Below are 16,274 nucleotides of genomic sequence, written 5' to 3'. Positions count from 1 at the left end.
CTTAACAATGTTGCGAGTATGTATGCGTTCGATGAAATGCACAATTTCCATGAACACATTCTCATTGGAAAGTTGCAGGGATCTGATTGGCTCAGGTAAATTCCTGATCTTTTTGTAGTCGACGCTCCGAAGTAGACCGTTAATTTGTTTGTCGTTAAAAACAATGCGTTCGCAAAGAGAGAAAGTTGGCAATCTCTGGTCTCTGAAGTGGAATTCTTGTCACCAAAGACTTTTTAAAGGTGAGTGAAGTTCAACTCTTCCTGTATCTCTCTGTAGTCGTCCATCGCATGAATTGACGGTGTTTCATTTATGTTGAACGAAATTGCAAAGGTTGAGGGTTACCAATCCAAACAGATTCGCTGTTTTGCAAGGATGTCTTACAAAACATCACCGCGCTTTTTTGTTTAACTTTGATTTAATGACAAGTATTATGAGTCAAACCGCAATCTCGATGGTTTGAAGGCAATCTGTATAGTCACAGTAGCAAAGTTTCATCAAAAAAACGTCATGCGGATGGTCAATCGCGTAAGTCACGTAGCTGATTGATTTTATCTTATAGCAAGCTCTTTGTGAGTGGACGGGAGAACTGACACGTTACCGATATTTTATGTTTCAATACTTCGATTTAAATTTGTAACTTCACAAGCCGAAAAAAGTTTTGTATGGCTTTCGATCATTTGGCGGTATTTCCATTTATCCCTATACTTAATTATGCATACCATCTTGCATTAATTTTCGAGTGCATGACTAATAAATAGGATAGCATGTTTTAGCAAGTTTTAACCCGGATTCCTTTTAAATCCAAATTCTGTTTATTTCATTGCATTTTTTGAGATGTCAAATTTGAATCTGATACCCTGTTTCGTCGCCTAAAACAGTATTTGGTAGGCTTAATTAATTTTGGTTGCTCTTTGTTTTGAAGAACATTGTCCAAGAAAACTAGGAGATAAAAATGGTCAAAAATAAGCATCTGCTTTCAGGTTAAAGACACTTGTGTCACCGTTGTTTTTAAGTAATTATGCATGTATTTAAGACTAAAATATTCCCCTTAGAGAGGGGGCCCGTATCTACATTGTTTTTTTTTTCTTTCAGTTTTGAGAATACTGCAGCCGTAGCCGACCATCCCCACACACCCCCCCCCCACCACCACCACCACCACCACCACCCCCGCCCTTTTCCGACCCTTTCGCAGGTTGAGAAGGCAAATGATTATGAAATCATTTGGTTCGGCTCGTAATCCGCTTAATTTGGATCTCCTGCAAATCAATTCACATGCAGACAGTACTTACATTTCAGAAATATTTTTCCCGTCTTATCATACGATCTGTAGATTATTTAGAGATAACTGTGTTATGTCGGCTGAATGTTTTCTGGCTTTAAAGTCATTGGGTCATTTAACGTCATAGTGTCAGTTCACGTTCTTCACGCTTTTTAAATAGTCTATTTTTTCCCATAGATCTCGTTTGCAACTGATATCAGAATGCCCAACATGAGAAATATATCATATGAAATTGATTCCTACTGGAATCAGCCTGATTCTAACCAAACCTTCAGTAGCGAGCCTCTCATTGGAAAGCCCGAAGCTATTTTCTGGTGCAGCCTCTTTATCATGGAAGCCGTGCTGATTGCCGCAGGAAATCTGCTTACAACGTTTGGTTTTATCGGGAGCAGGAAACTCCGCAAGAGGCGCTACTATCTAATGATCAACCTTGCGATAGCAGATGCGCTGGTGGGGGTTCTAGCCATGCCACTGTTTATCGTCCCCCTTGGAACGTCTCTCAGAGTGTGGGGAAAGATATCTTGGATTCCTGGTGACGTCAGTTTGTTTCTCGACATGTTTTCAGGCTTCGCCTCCATTATGTTTCTTGCTATGATAGCGCTGGAACGACTCTACGCTACCTTGCGGCCCTTCAACTATCGCGCCCTGAAGTCGCGCTGGTACGTCCTCTTCACTATCATAGCTTGGATGGCCGCGGGATCGATCACGTCCCTTCATCTCGCGATGATCAAGTCTCCCAATACCTTTATCTCCTCGACTAGTATCAGCGCTGCTATGTGGATCCCAGTCCTAGCCGCGCTGCTGCTGATTATCAGCGTCTCATACGCAATCATCTGGAGGAAAGTGAGAATTGTTCACAAGAGCGTCAAGCAACGACTGGTGGAGAAAGAGTCTTCATTGTCCCGTATTTGCCTTCTTATCACAGCAGTGTCCCTGGTCGCCTGGTTGCCCTTCGTCATTGTCAATATGGTGTTTGAATTCACTCCTAGCCATACTTTTCATTTCCACGTATTCTATATTACTAAGATTCTACATTATGGTAATTCCTTGTTGAATCCAGTCCTTTACGTGTTAAAGATTCCTGAGTTCAGGGCAAGTTTGCCAAATTTGTGCACTAGAAAAATTGCTGCTACTAGTTCAAACGAGCTAAGTGTACCCCAGTCAGCTCGCCGACGACGTTGCGAAGAGGTTACTGGCAATCGTCGAAGTTTTCGCGAAGAAAGGGAGACCTCTTCGCAAGAAATAACTAATTAAACATTCTTTCTCTAAATTATTCATCTCCACAGCTGTAAAGGAAGGACTAAAGTATTGACTTATTAAAGGAGCATAGCCACAGTGTTTTGATTTGTTTTAGCCGCGTTCAAAATTACCTTTACATTGAAGAAATAGTCGTTTACTAAGATAGTAAAACACCAAAGAGATAATTATATAATAATAAAACATAAAGCAACAAGTACGGTGAAGATTAACACGGATTACAAACAACGAACTTCGAACATTCAGGCTAAACTTTTCAAGATGCGCAAGCCGTGGCGTAGCTCGTTTAAAGGCTCTAGATCTTCATTTTAGTGACGGAGAATGCCCCGAGCATGAGACTACGTACCAAAAGATTGTTTGTTCTGTTCGGCAACCAAAGTAGCGCGTCAGTCTTATATTGCTTTTCCTACCGAATTTGCACTCATCGTTTTCACTCCTTACTTGTAAGATTCTTTGCAAGGAATGGATTAAGTGATTGATAGACTGGCGCGTTCTCTTACAGCACTATAAATACCTGAATCTTACTATACAGTAATTTGCTGCGCGATAAGAATTTTTCTCCAACGCGGAGAGCTCCTCATCGAGCGGAGGACTGGCGAGTAAAGAGAAATAGACCGCGTAGAGACTGGGTAGAGGGGCAAATAGGCGCTTTTTTTTTCTTTTCTCCCCGTTTGATTTTTCTCTCGTTTTACTGAAAGGATCAAACCTTAGGTGGCACGCACTATTCACTGTAATGAGACCTTCTGAAAGGTATAGTTGTGGTGCTATGTTTCTCAATTTTGGGCATCCAAGATCTAAGGAATCAGGCCAAAAAAAATGAAGGATGAAACAGTGCATGAGGAATATAAAAAAACATCAGAAATAAATTAAGTTTTTGCTGCTCGAGTGGTAACAGATGTGTTGGTGTGATTGTAATAATGAGCCATATTGCATCACATTTGATTAAAATTGTACTTTGTGAGTTTCTCTGTCGCTTTTTTTCTTCCTAAGTTGTACAAGAGAAAATTGACCTTTTTGGCGATACGGCAGCCATTTTGAATTCTATTGTTCCAAATAGCTATTATGAGATGCTCAGGGGGCAACTAATATTGATTTGCCCCGTGAGCATCCCATAATAGGTATCTGAAAACAATGGAATTCAAAATGGCCGCCGTATCACCGAAAAGGTCCATTGGCCATTTCCGTGTGAACTTCGGCCTCTGTTTTAAAACGAGTCCTCATGCCAAACCTGTCATTTAAAAATGTGTTTGATTTGCATGAAAATGAACCTGCAGGTGGAAACATTTTCATATGAATGGTTTCGCACGTCAAGACTCGTTTTGACACAGTGGCAAAGGGCAACTCGCAAACGGTCTATTAAATAGCATTTATTGTAGTCGGGAGCCACGAAATTCGTATAAGACTTAGAAAACATGCCGCCATTTGTAATAAAATGGGACAGTTTAAAATGCACACCTTCTGGACCAAATCGAATGCCATTTTATTGCTGCATGTCTACACAATACATTAGCTCAATACATTGCTTTTAATGCCAGGTGATTGTGTGATGTAATTTGATGGTGAAACCAAAAAGAGAAAACACTTCAATGCTCCTATCAGCGTCCAGATGATACCTCTGATTGGTTGGAGTGACAATGATTGAGAGTATCATATGCACACCGCACTGGAATATTATCTCCATTAGTACCTTTGAGAAAATTGTCAGTTTTCCTCCTCGTGAATATAAAGGTAAAAAATATCCCCTTTCGTTTCGGAAAACAAAAATACTAAACACATGCGCTGGCTTATCAGCCTGGCCGTAAAATATGATCGTTACCTTGCAAGGTAAGTTTTCCGGTTATTAAACTGATCCTAAACGTATAAATCTTCAACCTAAAAAAAATCATTACACAGCTGAGAAATCTCAAGGTCTTCTCTTATTTTGCCATTTAGTAAAGAATATGTTTTAGGAAAAATAGGCTTTCCATGATCAAAGATTAATAATTGATTCTATAGTATGATTCGCTGTTTTCTGAGATGAAAACATTGTAGTTATTTCTAAAATTTGTCTAGTGTCTACCGCCTCCATAATTACATGAGTTAGGGAGACCTTTATTATTTTAATAACCATTTAGACCGCATCTTAGAATTGTTTGTTTTTTTCAATTCGCCATCAGATTTTCTTTTTCTCAGCAAGCTCTTTATTTTTCGCTTTAATCTTAGGTTGTTTTGTTCCATGGATCTCAATTTGCTTTATTTATCTAAGCTTATCTGCGGTGCGGAGGTTAAGCAACTGCAAACGGTCCTATGTAATCAATTTTGCGGCACAGAAGCGGAAAGAGAGGTCATTTTCTTGACCTAATATACGACTCGATTTTTCATCGTTTTATAAATAGTGATTGCTCATCAATCACTGATCATTATTCGAATATAATGCGGTATCTCCAAGACGGACGTGCATTTCCGAAGTTCGCTTTCGAAAAACAAGAACAACATGATAAGAAAGTTATCTAGCAAAATTAGTCCAGTTTTTATTATTTTTAAGACACTTCGTCGTGATAGCCCACTGTGATTAATTTTGCCTCGTGTTGTTGTGTGAATTCTCTTTATCTAGGTCGCTACTCGTAGATAATACTGACAACGGGACCGACAAAAGGTGGGAAAATCATTTGTCGTTTATCTTCCAAGTTTAGTTACTCAGTGGTCAAAATGCGTTCAAACACCGTTGCCAAATTTTCACTGGTACTACACGTTCAAATAAACACCGGATATTGAAGACTTCCCAAACAATACTGAAAATAAGACTTTAAAAAGCCTTATTTTCGGTTTCTAATTTGTCCCTCAGTGCACTACAGTAAAAATTAATATCGCAGTCTTCGAATATTTATAAACATGGCTTATTTCTCTGTTGCTTTTTATTAACACTTGTTATTTGAGAACTTCCAATCGTCAATGTGCAAAAACTCTGACGTGTTCGGGTACCTTGCTGAAATCGACAAAATTTAGTTGTGTGTTTATGAAAATCACCTGGACTTTTGTCTTGCTTGTTAAATTCGAAACGTGGGAACCAGGAGTGCATGAAGTATGTTCAATTTACGTTTTATATCGTTGTTAAAGTGATATGAAGAAAACGTTTAACAAAATATATTTAGATGACGAGATATACTCTCGGTCCCTGTGGCAAGGTGTTATGTCTAAATTACGCCGCCGAGAATAAGGAAAATTACGTCCTGTAGTTTATAGTTTACAATTAGATTCACACTCAAAGAGTGATAAACAAGGTCATAGAGGCTGAAGAAAGTTTAGAAATTCAGCAAAAACGAGTATGGGTGTGCCGGATTACGAAATAAGAAAGGTCCGGTTAAGCAGACCAAAGATTTTTGACAAGAAAATCTTCGGTCAATGTACTGAGACGGAACATCAAATTATAATATAAAGAATCGACGAAATTGGACGAGGTTTGCTGTAGTATAATTAAAAATAATCAAATGTTTCTGTTAATTGCGCAGTGTATTCCATAAGTAATGTAGTTTATATTTCCTGTTTCTTTTATGAATTCTCCAAAGAAGACCCTCCCTGGCGATGTATATGGTATATGTCTAGTATAAATATAGATTCAGTTCTGCAAAAACCCAATTCAAGATGTTCTCTGTATAGGTCGTTCGCCTCTCCTGTTCATGGTGGAATAAAAACAAAACTTCAATATAAAACATTTTAAATTAATTAAATGAAGTTGAGTGTAAAACGGTTTGGGTTATGTTCCGGTTATCGCAATCTATAATGTGATTAAAAAAAAAACCTCAGAACCATTTAATAACATTGGATGTAAAACTCATCGATATGCGTCACATTGGCGAGATCATTTTCCAGTTTCCAAATACAGGATATTGAACTTTTCTGTGCTGGTAAATTAACAGCATTTCAGCCTAATGGCATATTAAAACTTACTACGTGATATAAAGTGATATACTTCCTAAGATATTGATTTATCTGCAACAAAAATTTCAAAAGCTTCTTGGAGCAGATGTTCTCGCTCCACTGCAAAATTTGTTCACTGCTTGAAGGGCTTTTGTTTTGAGATACCATTCGTGTTAGCCCCGAGAAGAAATTAGTAAACATTGCGATATTCGGCTAATTAGTCAATCATGAGGAAAGGGTAAAATACACAAATTTCCATGGCAATCTGGCAGGTTTTCAAACTATTACGGCTGCAAAAGACCAATATTAATAACTCAAGGTAAGATAAGATATTTTCTTTCGTTTGAAATCCCGGCCCCGTCAGACCAAATTTTTATTTGTTTGGTTTTGTTTTTTTTTCTCTTGGAGGAGGGGGAGATATCCATTGACAAATATATGCTATTATAGTTTGGGATGCTGTTTTCAAGGAAGCTTTCACTTGCTGTTTAGCTCTCCATTCATTTACCGATAAATTTTCCAGCGAACGTATTTCATCTACACATCTCTAAGATTTCATCGATAAGTTTCCAGTTAACTATTAATATGTTTACCAAAAAACTGTGAGCACTTTTCAACCAGGCTATACAAAAACTATTTTTCCATTCGATATTCACTTAAAGCAGAACATTAAAAAACGGATTGGTTTATATGATCTTGGAACAAATTGTCCTTGGTTTATTTCTTATGACTGATATGATCCCTCGCGTGCTACAATGTTCGAGTGAAGGACGGACTGGGCACTAGTCAGGTAGTCAACTTTTCAGTGGAGGCTTACTCTCACGCATAAACACGAACAACAAATGAAAACGGTCAAAGATAAAAGGTGCTAAATTACACCCATTAAAACAATTTTTAACAAGGTAACATGAAGGTGGCAAGTGAATATTTTATCATTTGAAATTCTCAAAAAATATAAACCTAACAAAATTCTACCATGGAGTGTCTTTGCGCACAACTTACAAATCGGTTTAATAACAATATTTGATCACTGAACCAGTAAAATGAATACGTTCTCTGCTTTGGTCCTTGGTCAAGTAAATTTAATCAAATATGACCGCTAGCGGGAAATTTTGATTAAAATGACAACAAATTTGAGAATAGGTGGCCACTGCCCCAATAGTGTCATGATAAAATATTTATGACGAAAAAAGCAAATACTTTTAAGCGTGCATTCAACTCCTGTAAGTCACTCCTTAAATAAATGAGGATTTAAATTGTCGCTGTTTGTAATTAATAGCCTAGGTAAATACAAGGAATAGTGACTTGTTTAAGTCATTACTCCTTTAAGAAATTAAACCTCAAACAATCAAGACAAAGTTTATTTGTTCTGCTTTCAAACCATCTAAATTAACGATTATTCAACTCCAAAATACATGTCCCCCGTTTGTAATTTAGCTTTTGCACTTTTGTCAGCTGAAACATGTTAATGCCTTTTAAAAATCCCACTTGCTGCCGTAACAGCAATTAGGATGTTCGCATTTTCACAAATTTTGTTTTCTTATTGGTTCGTTTTAAGCCTGGGAAACACCTCTGATGAAATAATTAATTACGGAAGAAATCATTTGATGACTTATCTTGAAATAAATTCGACTTCTACGGAGTCATTAATAATCTTCTCACGTCACATCGCCTACTGTCGACCTCCGTCGTCTGGATTTTGTTATAAGTTGAACGATGCTTCCCGATTTACCCCAGAAAACTGCCGCCCCATTACAGCAATTTGGCTAACAGACTCCCGGCGTTCAGCTACGGAATCGAAACAAGTTCTGGTCTTTTGAAATCTTCTATTTTGGGAAATCTTCCATTCTGTCATTTCACACCAATAATTCAAGTATATTCAATCTAGGTAAGGGAAACGGTCTTGTTTACAAATTTATAGTCAAATTATTAAACGGAGTTTATTTCAGAAGTACATTTAACATGTCTTGCGCATGCACTGCTTGTTCGACGTCTTCTTTGGCTTCCACTGCTTGGAAATGCATTTAGCTATTTCTATTTTCCAATCCCTGATCGACACTGATTTAACAATTAACGCCGTCTCGTTGGACGTTCAATCGCGAGTCACTGTTTGAAAAACCACATTTTCTGACAGTTGTTTTCTGGAATTAAGCTAGTGGGACCCCTAAGATTATTTTTTTTTGAAGCCTATTTACGGATGACTTTAACACTCGGCCAGAGGGGAGCTAATTCAGATCATAAACACATAGCTAACGCGGTGTAAAAGTTTAATATTACCATCAACGAAGTGTTTTGCTTATTACCATTTTGGACCGCTCCGTTTGAAACGGGTCTCAATATCACCATGGCCGTGAAAAACGTAGAGGCTCGAGGAAAAGTGTACCTTCTATTTTCAACAAAAAAAATCAACGTCTTTGGTAAATACGTATTTCTATTACTAAATGACGAATAATACTGACCTGAAAATGACGGCACTTCCAAGCAACGAATAGCGCGGTTACCTGGTTTTAATGATAATAATGGCTAACGCTGAATGTTGGAAAACAACTGTCTGTTTATGTAATGTTTATATCATTATATAATAGGAAGTTATTATTTCACTCCCTTCCCCGCCGGAGAATAAGCTCTTTTTCGTTTGGGAATGAATTGTTCCGTGCGCGTAGCTTTGCCGGCTTTTCAGCTGAATAAATGTTCTTTCGAATGGAGAGGCAGGCTAAAGAGGGAAATAAAACAAGGAATAAAATTAAGAAATTACAAAACGCATTAATCTAGATGATGCTGCTTTTGGCCAGTGAACTGACGCAAGAGGATAATTAGAGGAAAATCCCTAAGATTGAGGTATTAGTTTTCCTTTAAGGTTTAACTTAACTCTTTCTTCTTCTTTGTGTCTTGGAGAAAACTACATTTTAGGCAGCAGTGAAGGGTACTGTTTTGGAGCAAGCTGAAAAAGCATAACTTGAATTGCGTTTTGAATCAGTTAATTTGCTCATCAACAACCAAGAGAGTCCTATAGGAGCGCGAATACAATTTCTCTTTACTTGAGACTGTAATGTAAAAAAGAGAAGTGGAGCTGTCTTTTTTGTGTGTGCTATCGACTTGATACCGAGATAATGATAGATATTTAAAGAAGCGATTATCTTTCAAAATGGCACTGTCGACGAATTGACGTGAAGTGATTTAATCCATTTCGCTTGCAGATTTTCGTTTCCATTGAGACTGCAGGCGATGTAAAGAGGATAGATTTGGGAAGAGCAGAAAAAGGTAAGCTTGTTATTTTTCTTTTTGATACGTTAGTGTCTCAATTTTGGTTTCAACTCGTTTTGTCAGGTTTTTTTTTTTCAATAATTCGTTAGTGTCTCAGTCAGTTTTGGTTTAATCCCGCTGAAATCAACGTATCACATTATTAATTTCGCCGATCCCGTTATCTGAATTCGGGCCGTGTCTGGCTCGCTTGAAAGATAATAAACAATCAACTGTCCTTGTTTTGTGATGAAATGAATGTCGATTTAGTAAGTTATACTTAAATGTCCTCAAAAGCCGTGTACGAAATATCAGTCAACTTCGTGCAAGATAGACAAGATATAAATAAATTAATAAATATTTTTTGCTTATTTATGCAGCTGTAGATTCGTAATTGAACTCGGCAAATGAAGCTTTTAGTGCATGGAAAAAGACCGTGGATACGCTGAACAACACGGCCGACACATTGTGCTTTCTATACCAGTTTAATATTTAGAGTTTGGTTTTTTTAATCTGTATTTGTTGAATCAGAGGCTTGAAGGCACAACGCAAGGTCACTATATAAATATACACAGAGTTATCTTAACCCGAAGCCTTTCTAAATTGTCATATCTCTAGTTCTCAATATACCACACATGCAGACAGCCCAAATAATATTGTCGTGTTGATTATGGGAACGATAACACTTGCGGGAGTACGCATAGCAAGGCACGAGTTCTGTAGTTGTGAACTAAATGTTGCCATGCATGTCAGGAGAACCCCCATAGCTAATGATACAAAAGAAGCTCTGTATTGCTAGTAAACTTAAAACTGAAATACAATGTAATCGTCATTTGGAAATAAGGTCAATGAATGCGTACATAAGTAAGCCATAGGCTTCAGATTTGAGAGGTCTTATTATCAAAGTTGAATTTTTTTGTCGGGCTAATATCTTTGAGTAACATTCATCTATTTCGTTATTTGTTTATTATTACTTGGCTGGAAAGTGGTAACTTAATATCAGTACAAGCGGTGAATGACCGGTAAAATGATATTCACTTTAATAAAATATAATGCATCTTGGAATGTATGTCTAGAGTGATCCCCAAACAGACAAACTTACACATGCCGAAAATAAAGTAGCGTCAATACTGCCTTAGTTTGAGTACATAACTTGAGTCGCTTAATATCCTTTTATTTCGAGACATTTCGAATTACGTTTTTGTAAGATACAACGAGTTACGCTGGAAATATTCGTGGTAATTTTTTTTTTTTGTTTATGAAAAAATTTTCAACTCGCATCTTGTTTGCAAAGAAACTCAGTAATTCTTTTCCTAACTGAATTAAACTTGGGCAACACTCCCATTTGCAAATGAGGCGAGTTTTTTAGTTCCGTGATTCCTTTCCTAATTGAGGCACCAGAACATCTTGTGAGAATTAGAAATCGCTTTTTCTAGACAATCGGTTGCCTTCGGCTCCATATGTACAGACGCAATAGTCTAGCTTAATGATTATAATAGCCATCAAAACGACATCATCAGGAACATTGTCTATTTTCTCAAAACTGATTACACCTTGGGTCTTTTACTTGTAAGGTTGCTTGTGAAATACGCTAAGCATCGATATTGTTCAGTTTTGAAAGGGTCTACATTACGCTCAGATAGTGCCGCGGCTCTTGAGAAAAGAGAGGTAAAAAATATGGATTTCTACCTCATTATTCCGTTTCGTTGATTACCTTGTGATTAGTAAGTTGTTAAGGCTTTCCTCTACTTTCTTTTCTTATTATTCAAAACAAAATTCTAGACAGTTTCACACCAAAGAGGTAACTGCCAAAATGAAACAATTGCCGCTATTCTTATTGCGTTGATTCAGCTTAAGTATTGACACAAACCGCTTTTTCCAACAAATTCAAAAATTACATCTTCTGGTCATCACTGTTATCACATCTTGAAACTCATTTATTGATTGGGTGATTGAAACTTTCAAGCTGCCACGTGCGACTCAACTGACGAGATCAACCAGGAAAGACCCCATGGTCACCCATTTTAAAATTAATTAGGCTGAGGCAACTAAACCAAACTAAATTAACAACAACTTTTCCCCTAGATTCAATTTCGTGTTTAGTCTCTCTGACGCTGCTTTGAAGTGAAGAATGTAAATATTTCGATAATCGACTCTCTTCTGAAGAGATGCCGAAATTACCAATAAATCAAGAGTTTTTTGTACGAGTAAAATAATAAAATTAAATATGCCAAACGCAAATGGAGTCTTATTCAGTTCCGTCGTGCTAAATGTATTAGCCGCGGCAGTATAAAGTTCATTTGTAACCGTTAAATAGAGAATTATATTCTTGAGTTTGACAAATATTGTCACATTTACCGTTACAGAATTGACAGAACCTTCCGACGAATAACTCTCTTGTTGGCTTCTAGTTTTTCTATCTGGAATCGAGGACACAAACGGTTCATTTCGTGACAAAGTTCTTTTAACTAAGGAAGACTTATTGAATCAGACAGAGGGCTCGTCTGTTTCTCGAGGTAATGAGGGTTTCTTTGCTGTGTTGTATTGTGTTGTATTTGCGCTTTTCTTTGCGTTCGTCGTTTCACGCGGCTCATTATTTTATCCTTTTTTGTGCCAATCTCTTTTCAATACTGGAATAATGCCGAATATAGGGTGCTGTAGAATGTGGAAATTGTAGTTTTATCTTCCAGACCGTCCTTAACCTAAAATGCATAAGATCGTTTACCGGCCCAAATTTTGCTCGTTAGAGACTTAGACAGGTCCGTTGAACAGAATTATGGGGGAAAAAGAAAATTTTGGAAAACAGAATTGTGCTTTTCCCTAATAACATCATGCTTGGTGTAATGTGTAGCCTGACAGGATGTTGCACAGCGGTGCAAAGAAAGAACCAAGCTGCCAATTCGACTGGCTGAAACTGTCTGCCAATTCGAATTAAAAGACAGCAGTGGAGATTACTGCATAAAATCAGTTAAATATCGTTACCAATTGTCCAAATACATTTCCTAGTGCACTCAAAACTATTAATTTATTTGCGGCCAATAGATCTCTTGTTTGCACCGAACACTTACGTAAACTTGTAAAAAGATGCTGTACTTATCCTGCGTTCAGAAGTGAATAACTCGTCACGGGACTTTTCAATTGTCACCTACTTGGTATTATTTTAAAGCATACCGTCTTATAAGTCCACCTCAACGGCTTCTACACCCATCTATTGAAAAGTCACGTGACGAGCTATTCACTTCCGGAGAAGCCATTACAAGTGTGCATGTTAAGTGGCCGAACACAGTTTTCGCGCGCGCTTTTGCTGATGCAATCCAGCGCGCGTACAAGGATTGCAAAAAACAAACATGCCGTCAATAGAGCGATCATTTTATTTACTCAACACCCGCACTATCTGAGCTATTTTTCTCTACAATTGAACGCAGTGTATTGATGGCTTTAGTCTTTTATTACAAATATATGTTAGAAAAGGTAACGATGCAAAGAACCCAGCAATTCTCAGCTTTTTCTTTGTTACCGAAAGCACCCAGTTAAATGCAGCGCATGCGTAGTAGGTCAAAAGATTGCGATTGAATGAAAAATTGCACTCTCGGAAATACGCCTATTTCTCGAGAACCACTCATTAGAATTTCACTAAATTTGGCACGAAAATACTTTAGGAAATAAGTAACTGGAGTATTGAAAATAATTGAACTTTAACAAAGGAAATTCTAGATATTCCAGTTAACCGTCAACAAGGGATAAATAAAGATCTCTCTGTTAAATTATTAGCAAAATGGTGTTAACTTGTGAGAATCGTTACAAGCTTGTTGCATGCAATTTATAAAGAAAATCTAATGACTAGATTTTCCACAAATAAACAAAACCGATTTTGAAGGCCTGTTTATATTTATTCATGTTGCCATGGCAACGGCACATTCGTCAGCTTAACCATCAAAAAAACAAAGTTTGTGTTGTTAACTTGCTTGCTGCCATTTTTGACGACCTAGGGATCAAGAGTTTTAGAAAAAAAGGTGAATGAAACGCAGGTATCAAAAACTGTGTTCAGCCACCTTAAAGCACGATGTTCGTGCGAACGTTTTCGACAATAATTGCGTTGAGATGGGTGCAGAAGCCGTTGAGATGGGCTAATGAGACGGTAAGCTTTAAAATAATACCAAGGTGGTGTTAATTGAAAAGTCGCGTGATAAGTTGTTCACTTCCGGTAAAGCCAGTGCAAGTGTATATGTTACTGAAGCACGATGTTCGTGTGAACGTTTTTGACAGTAATTGCGTTGAGATGGGTTTAGAAGCCGTTGAAATGGGCTAATAAGACGGTAAGCTTTAAAATGATACAAAGTTGGTGTCAATTGCAAAGTCACGTGATAAGTTATTCACTTCCGAACAAAGGATACTTACAGCATCTTTTTACAAATTTAAGTGAGTGTTCGGTGCAAATTAATAGTTTTGAATGCGACCAGAAAATGTTTTGGACAATTGATAAGGATATTTAACTGATTTTATGCAGTTAGTTCCACTGCTGACTTTTAATTCGAATTGGCAGACAGTTTCAGCCGGTCGAATTGGCAGATGGCGAATTGACAGTGAATTGGCTGAGACAACTTCAGCTTGGTTTGCAAAGATATGAATTTCATTTTAGAGTGGTAAAAGATCATTTCAAAAGCAATTCACATATTTTCAAGCCACGGTGTAATTTTCTGATACAGATAAACAGATAAACTGAATGTTTACGTAAAGAACCAGGAAAAAGCGGGAAATGACGTCATCACTGAATGCGCCATTCTGTTCCCGGATGTAGTTTCGTGTGAATATGTTCCACTAAACCACGCCTGGTAACTGGAAAACAAGAACTTGAAATTTAGGAAAAGAAAAAAACGGACGTAATGGCAAAAGGTTTTATATTATTGATAACCTTAACTGTATGTACATTTGTAATGATAATACTGTTAAATCATAACATTTTCTCTCGCGCTTTCCACCTGTTTCTCAAAGCTCATAGTTTTCCAAAACTGTTCGCTTTTCGGAACAGCGGACACATATCCGAGCATGTTTTCGCGCCAAATGCAGGCTATTGTTCATTTATATAAACTCTTGGTCTTCTGCCATCGTAGCTTGATTAAAAACACAACACAAACAGCGGTGATAAACATTTTAAAAGCATGCATATTATGAACTTGGCGTTTTGTATGCTAGTCAACATACATTTTCAAAAGTATAACAGTTAAAACTTTTGGAAAAGCTATATATTAGTTATACTGTATAAATGGGGTTCTGAAACCTAGACAAAAGAAAACATCTGCAGTAGAAATTTAAGACGTTTCAAACGGAAACTGTCTGTAAAGTGACACAATGGAAAAGCTTTCCTAATAAAGTAAAAACTTTTTGCAGCTGACATTGACATTCAATGCTGGCTGCAACTCCTGAATTTTGGCATTCTAATTAACTCCGCGCTACAGTGAGCGAGTAGTTTTTTTTTCAATGACAGCTAGACACCAATGACAACAATTTCATTACAATCTTTACAATTTTCTGCCGAAGGATTAACATTTAGCAGAATTTCACTTTGGCAAATACCTTTCCTTACTAATTTTCGTACGTACTTAGTTTCGCAAAAATTCGGGAGCCGAAGTTCGCAAGTATTAATTTTCGCGATTCTACGAGGAAAAACTGTGCAAAAGTAGATATAGTGTCGCGGTTTTGCTGTTGTTTAAATCTCCCAAATCCTGATCTGTGGAACCCGTTTCACCACAAGGACCCAACAAATAGAAAATTGAATGACTGTAGTAAACAGGTTCCGGCGGATTTTCATGCTGAATATAACTGTGAATCGGAGGATGAGTGCTAACTAGTTGAAAACAAGATCATAAATACTGTATATCTCCATGGATAGAAATTGAACAATTATTACCAACAAACATATCTGGAATTAAATTTCCCGTGTTGAATTTTCGCGCTCTCTCTCTCTCTCTCTCTCTCTTTTTTTTTTTTTTTTTTTTTGTTTTTTTTTTGCCGGTATTAATTTTCGCGATTTTGTAGAAAACGCGAAAACCGTGAAATTTAGAACGAAAATTAGTAGGAGTACGTTTAGCAGCCAGCTTGGCGGTACACGATTCGTTTGTCTAACTCGATTCATATTCTTATTAAACCCCAGTAATTAAACTCGTCCTTGGTAATTGAAAACTCTACCAAAATTGTTTTCTTGAAACTGGCTCCAGACTTTTCACATTGTGGTACAAATTGGAATTATTCTTACTAATAAGAAAAATAGTAAACCTCTGTTATAGTTATCAAATTTTTGTAAATAGTTGCTTTTACCATCAAATCCGTGAGAGTGCTGAAACTCAAAACACATTCGTAAAACATTTTAATTTAATAAAACGGTAAAATATATTTCCGTTTCTCACGTGCCTGATAACAGCTGAAAAGACATCAATTTCAAATCAAGGAAATTTGATATCAAATGAAGAGACTTCACTGCTCCAGTTATGATGTTTTAATTTCAAATAAAAAAGAGTTCCAACCAAATAGTGAAATCTTGAAGAAACATAAACAGTGTTGGGAAATTTATCTTTCCAATTTTTTTGTAGCTAGACCAGCTGGGCCA

General features: G+C 37.1%; 1 protein-coding gene across 1 annotated transcript; it reads left to right on the top strand.

Moving 5' to 3' along the window:
• Nucleotides 1-49: 49 nt before the first annotated feature.
• LOC145490182 (octopamine receptor beta-1R-like) lies at nucleotides 50-3,537 on the top strand. The gene is made up of 2 exons (XM_081469295.1): nucleotides 50-239; nucleotides 1,457-3,537. Exon 2 carries the CDS (start codon nucleotides 1,481-1,483, stop codon nucleotides 2,531-2,533), a length of 1,053 nt encoding a protein of 350 aa, XP_081325421.1. The 5' UTR covers nucleotides 50-239; nucleotides 1,457-1,480; the 3' UTR covers nucleotides 2,534-3,537.
• Nucleotides 3,538-16,274: the final 12,737 nt, after the last annotated feature.

The sequence above is a fragment of the Orbicella franksi genome, chromosome 6 (genome assembly GCF_964199315.1).
Source record: "Orbicella franksi chromosome 6, jaOrbFran1.1, whole genome shotgun sequence".
Classification (NCBI taxonomy): Eukaryota; Metazoa; Cnidaria; class Anthozoa; order Scleractinia; family Merulinidae; genus Orbicella; species Orbicella franksi.
The sequence above is the reverse complement of the archived record's forward strand: the minus strand, read 5'-3'. Positions and strand labels throughout refer to the sequence as shown.

Coding starts and splice junctions, on each gene's coding strand:
- LOC145490182 (XM_081469295.1), top strand. CDS start 1,481: ATGCCCAACATGAGAAATATATCATATGAAATTGATTCCTACTGGAAT.